We start from the raw sequence: 6,407 nt of genomic DNA, 5'->3' as shown, positions 1-6,407 counted from the left end.
CAGGTGGCGCTTTTCGCCAGGAATATAGCCGTTTCCCCGGTAACCGCAGTAAACAAAGCAGCGCAGCACCTGACTTTGAAACTTGCAGCGCTCATATTTAATCAATTAAATAGCCTTTTGAAGTGTAAGCTAAATCTCAATATTATTGATATATAATATATATAAATATAATACTCTGTATATTTAGTTTTTTTTTCACTGGAGCACCACCTGATTCTTCTCCTCCCATTTCTACCAGTGATCCTGGTTTCTTTCCCGCGGGACTACCTGCGCACATATCAATAGCATCACTGGGCTGTAGGTTGCCAAATTGAGGGGATAAATGGGTTGAAATTTATATGCGTCGATCGTGTGAGAAAGATGCGTTTCATACAAGATCTGGCAACTGGACAACCTTGGAATTTGTTGTCGTGATTATTCATATAATGAGGTTTGGCCCATACAAATTACGGGAGTTTTACCGGAAGCAAATGTAGCAAACATATAAAATACGCCCAGTGGGATCTTTTTTTTAAACAGAAAGATTAAAAATACGGGAGAAATATGGGAAAAATATTTAAACGGTATGATAGCAGGATAGAACGGTAAAATACGGGAGAATCCCTGGAAAAACGGGAGGGTTGACAGGTATGACTATAGTGATCACACCAGTATGATCATACATGTCAAAGGGTTAAAGTTAAAACGTCTTAATGATGGATTTGTTTCTTACAAGCATGCAGCTTTTCACTACACTAGACTTTAATTGATGGACTGGAGTGGTGTGGATTACTTGTGGATTATTGTGATGTTTTTATCAGCTGATTGGACTCTTATTCTGACGGCACCCATTCACTGCAGAGGATCCATTGGTGAGCAAGCAATATTGTTTTTAATTTCTACAAATCTGTTCTGATTAAGAAACAAACTCATCTGAATTTTCAGTAAATTTTCATTTTTGGGCGAACTATCCCTTTAACCAGCCAGTGTAAAACAAGGCTCTTGCACCAGCTAGTTGAGCACCAAACCAGTACTAAGCAGTCAGGCTTACAGGAAACCTTGTCAGATATCCTTACCGTTATCCTCTCATCTCTGTCGTCTATGGTCACTCCATCTTTCTTCCAGGAGATGGTGGGTTCTGGGTGTCCGCGGGGCGGCTGGCACTCCATGACCGCTGGCTCGCCTGCCGCCACCATCACGTCCACAGGGTTCTGTCTGAAATCATCTCGAAGAACTGATAAAAAGAGAGAAAGAAAAACAGATATTAGAAACACGAACAGCATTTCTATCATGAAATCACTCAAGTTAATGTTTAAAGGAGAGGAATAACAAATTAGAAACCACGAGAGGAACATTTTTCTACTCTTGCCCAGCACAAACCACCTCTAATCTATTTCAAACACAAAGATTAAACCTAAAACTTCTGTTTACATTAGCTAGAGAGGCACAAAGAAGGGTTTGAAACATAAAGTGCTCTTCCTGCGTGTAAGTAATATTAATGTGGGACACAAGTGAGCAGTGAAGATCGAACATTCATCTAAACCACTGCTCAAGTGCGCAATAACATCTAATATCTGCTCACACGAACGTGCTGTATATTTGAGAGTTAGCCTTCTGATGGATTCGCTTAAAGCGTTCCCATTAATCCAAGACAGCATTCCTTTCAGTGTCATTTAGATACTGTACAGCAGCACATTAGATTAGTCCAATGCTTTAAATTATATACACATGACATGGGAAAAGCACACGTGGTGAAACATAGCAACTTGAAATGAGATATTTTCCAAAACCTAGTCAATGTGAAATCAAAATGAACCATATTTGCTTTTGCAATGCACATTTCTGATGTCTGTGCACTTCATTACAAAGGAAATGATCTATACAGAGGATCTTTAAAATATATATATATATATATATATATATAATTTTAATTATTACTTATTCACATGCAAGTAGCACAGTTCATTCAAGACTTCAAGATATTTCAGAACTAAGCAGATATCAGTATTTCTCCCCTTTTCATTTCAGGTACGTGTAAGTCAACAGAAACACAACTTCTTTCGACTCTCACGCCCCTGAATGTGTTCCTGTCGGCACGATTAACCTCAGCGCTAGATCAAAGTGAGATGCTCAAGGTAACCTGAACTCCTGACTGCCTCCCAATTCCTTTAAGACTTTAAGCACTTAATTGGCCATATGATTCCAGTTTCTACTGCTTGTAATGTCACAGCAGGTAAAAGTCCCCCTTTACCCCACTGAAAAGAGTTGTAAAGAAATGGAAATAATTTCTTCTCCTCCTCTCTCCCTCTCTCTTTTTCCGTCATTTCTCTGTAACAATCTCTCAAGCATATTCCTTCCAGCCAAGGATTTCATTTCAATTAGGCAGTCTACAGAGGAAAGACACACATGTCCAGCAGAAGATCACTGGCCAGTGGAGAGAGAGATGAGGGTCACTGTCTAATGTGAACTATGTTTGCTGTCTGTGGATCAGCTCTGGGATTCTGATTTTCTCACCGGATCAACAAACTTGGATTGAGTTTGCACAGTTGTGTGAAACCAGCCCACGCTTGATTTGCACCCTGAGCTGAGAAACTTGATAACCTGCTCACTCTCTAACAGGGCCTTGTGGGGAAAGTTGTGTGTGTGTGTGTGTGTGTATACATAAGTCAAGTTCTGAACATGTGTCTACAAAATGGAAATAGAGTGCTGGAAATGATATAAACCACTGAAGTGAGACAGAAAGAGTGATGGTAAGAGAGAGAGAAGCCAAGCACTTCACTTTAAAGAGACAGTTAACCCAACATAAGTAATATAACCTTCTTTTGTCTGTGAAACACAAATGATACATTTTTGAAGAACATGTACATTAAGACTTGGATTATACTACACATATACTACTCATGATTACATTTATGATACTTGTATGGTGTTTTGCATCCTTTTTGAAGCTTGAAAGCAACTATTCAGTGTAACTGTATTAAAAACGGGCAACCAGTATATTGTTGAAAATTTCTCTACTTGTGTTATACTTGTGGACCCAAGTCAGAAATCTAAAAAAAAACTATTTAATGATGTTCCAAAAACATTTTTTTTTTATTTAAATTGTGCTTCTTTAGCTCAAATCACATTGGTTGTACATCCTAAATAAATAAATACAGTAAATAAATAATCACCTTTAATTGCATTATTAATTATAAAATATAGGCCAAATCAGTTTTGAATGAGCTGGATCTCATACCAAATACTACTGATGCTCAGACTCAAACTCTGCTCAGCTTCTTCCTCACATTGTACTAAATGTGGCAACCCAAACGTGGCTGTTCAGTTTCCAGAATTTGCAGAACTTTATGCTTCACAGAAATTCGAAACAGATGTGGCAATGTCAAATTAAAATGAGATTTGCGTTGATATGCCTCTCACATTAATGAAATTAATATTTAATACCACACGCCAGCTACAGAGGGATGATAGTATGAGCTCTGCTGGGCGGAAATTAAATGGATTTTGCTGAGCCACCACTGAGGGTTTCTGGGGTGTTCTACTGGAGCCATTGGGGAACTAACTGGAGATTTGCTAAAAAAAGCACTTCAAAAACCCAGAGCTGGCAAAGACGAGGGAAGATTTGTCAAGAACAGGATTGTGGGCCTTTTCCACCGGGAATCTACATACCCTTGAAGAGAAACCATGGGGAATGATCGAAATACAGCAGTTAAATAAGCATAAATGTGCATTATAATCACCATATCTACATGCTTAGAAGCTTACTGAACATTATCATGCTGAAAAGACTAGCATATATTGTGTTTTTGGATGCTGGTTTAGTCCACACTAGACTGCCTAACCACAGCTAGAATAGAATTATAGGCCGTTTTAAACTAGAAAAACTACAATAATTGACCGGCCCAACTAGCAAGAACCTGGTTCTCCACTATCTTATCCAGCAAAACCAATGTGTTCAGCAAAAAGAAATATGGTTCACCGAACTATTCAGGTTTGTAGGTTTCAAACCATGGGGAATTCTGCTATAGAAATGGAAAGGAACTGCGAACATCATCATGTTTCATTACTTCACCCAAACAATCAATAACTTCTTGCATCTGTCCAATCGAGCATCACATACAGGACGAAATGTCACTGGGACGAAATTACGGAATCGTGAGAATATTTGGAGAAACAGTAACGAGAACATGGACGTCAGTTTTGCGAGAACAATTCCACATGAACAATGTGCGTATGCGAGTGCAATCGTTCCCAGATGTGAACCCACGGAACACCACCACACTTTCCCTCTCTTCCAGATCATCTATCCACATGGTGCCTGCTAAACATAATACAAAAATGGAGGGATGACAAATTAGAGCGAGACCTCATTTAGAACGCTCTCCTCACCCTGGGTCACCGCTCCAATGCAGCACAGATTGAAGCTGGAGTTGTGCCAGTCGCTGGTTATCCAACACTTGAGACCACCCGCTAAAAGAAAAAGTACTGAAGAATGGAGAGCTGAACGAATATGCCAGAAAAATGTTTATGTGTATGTCTGCCATTACAAAAGCTACTGTGGCGGCACCATGGAATAATGACAGCATCAGATGGCAATACCACTGTACTTTTGATAAATACCATAGAGATGGACCAGATTAAAATTCTAGTTGACACACCGATAATTATTTTTATAGCCGATAAGCGATAAATGGCCGATAATAAAATCCTTCTACTTTGTCAATAAATAAATAAGTAATATAATAATAATAACAAAATAAATAAATAAATATTCAAATTGCTCATTGAATAATAAAACAATATAACTTTTTTATATTTAAATTATTTTATTATTATTACTATTATTAATAATTCAATTTCATTTACTATTTTGTATGAATAAATAAAAATAAATTACTAAAAACTATCAATTGTCTTAAATGCTACATGTGAATTCAACATTATAATGCATCTTAATAATATAAAGTTAAAAATGCATATTATTTTTAAATTTGCAATATTATATTCAACAGCGTTATTAAATCTTTTAGTGTTTTTAAAAATTGCATTGAAGTGTGCTGTAGATGATGGTAATCCGAAAAAAAATAAAAAATACATCCACAAGTACATCCACATTATCCACCCAACTAAATTTACTTTCTTAATGGATTCTCCTGTTCTTTTTGCGAATGATTCATCAGCGCACAACATTTCCAAGAAAAGACAATAACTTGCTCTCCTTTAAAATGACTTTGCATTTCATTGATGTCACATAGGCTGCACAGGTCAATGCCATTTAGCTATTTAGTCATTATTTTTTCAAACTAGCATTCAGTCTGGCTCCATTCTGGTTTGTAATGCACACGTTTCACAATCTAATCACTTCCTGATAAGTCAACCACAAGCCCAACATTTATTTTTTCATGTTTCACTCAAATTACAGCAGTAAAATGAGCTACAAATGGCACAAATATAAATATATAAAGGCCAAATTGGCATTCAAACTACTTGCTAGCCAAGCATCTACAGGACAATCATTTCTAGTTTACTTCCACCTCCCCAAACGCCACTGTTTCTCCCTCCATTATTTTCCACCAAACCATCATGAGTGCCCACCTCATTCATCACTGCCTGATGCTTGAACCCTTTCCACTGTCTGTAGGGTCTCCGGGGCCAGTGAGGGCCAGAACTTGCTGCTGGAAATGCACACTTTAGCGAGGACATACTATACCTGCCTAGAGTCTCAAAGAGCGGATCGATACACTGCTCTCATTAGCAGCAGAGAGCTGAGAGGAGATGGGGGATACAAACCTGCTAGTGCATTCACAGCGAGTCAACCCTTCCTGGAGCTGATGCGTCCGCTGGGGTTTACAACTCTCGCTCTTTCTCTTCAGCTCTCCGCAGCTGATACTGCTCTCCTGGTGAGTCTCGACTTCAAAGGAAGGCCCCCAGCTACGGTGCGTTAACCCCCTAACCCCTGCACAAGGTCAAGGTCTTGTGTGCGCGGATAAGGTGTCTCTGAGGGTGCTTTCACACTTGGTTCGCTTGCCTGGTCCGAACCAGAGTTCGATTGCTCCCCCCTGCCCCTGCCCCCACTGGACTGCGTTCATATTATTTTATTTGGGTCCGAACCGTGGTTTGTTTGCGTCATCAAGCCAGCAGCTGTTTACCCCGTTGCTTAGTAACGACGGCACAGGAGAAGGCGGCAAATGCATAACATTGCTCTCTGCACTTTTATATATTTACATTTTTGAACCGTTTGTTTTGTTTACAAAGCTTCAGTACATAACGACACACGTCTATCTTACGAATGTACTGCAAATGATCTAAAGAACGCTGAAGGCGAACAGAAATTAGATATACAGCTCTCTGTTTGCAGCGCGTCAGTCACGGTCATCAGGAAAGTGAGTGAAACACACACACAAACACACATTTTTATCAAATAATAC

The 6,407-nt window shown here is 38.9% G+C and overlaps 1 protein-coding gene across 1 annotated transcript in view; it reads right to left on the bottom strand.

Annotated features, from left to right (window-relative positions):
- LOC107695168 (roundabout homolog 1-like) overlaps positions 1 to 6,407 on the bottom strand; it is a 147,977-nt gene that overhangs the window by 54,669 nt on the left and 86,901 nt on the right. Inside the window, exon 2 of the mRNA XM_016494986.1 lies at positions 1,038 to 1,213. Within this exon, the coding sequence (XP_016350472.1) occupies positions 1,038 to 1,213 (176 nt within the window). The remainder of the gene's footprint in view (positions 1 to 1,037; positions 1,214 to 6,407) is intronic.

Source organism: Sinocyclocheilus anshuiensis, unplaced genomic scaffold (assembly GCF_001515605.1).
Source record: "Sinocyclocheilus anshuiensis isolate Anshui unplaced genomic scaffold, SAMN03320099.WGS_v1.1 scaffold550, whole genome shotgun sequence".
NCBI classification, from domain to species: domain Eukaryota; kingdom Metazoa; phylum Chordata; class Actinopteri; order Cypriniformes; family Cyprinidae; genus Sinocyclocheilus; species Sinocyclocheilus anshuiensis.
The sequence above is the reverse complement of the archived record's forward strand: the minus strand, read 5'-3'. Positions and strand labels throughout refer to the sequence as shown.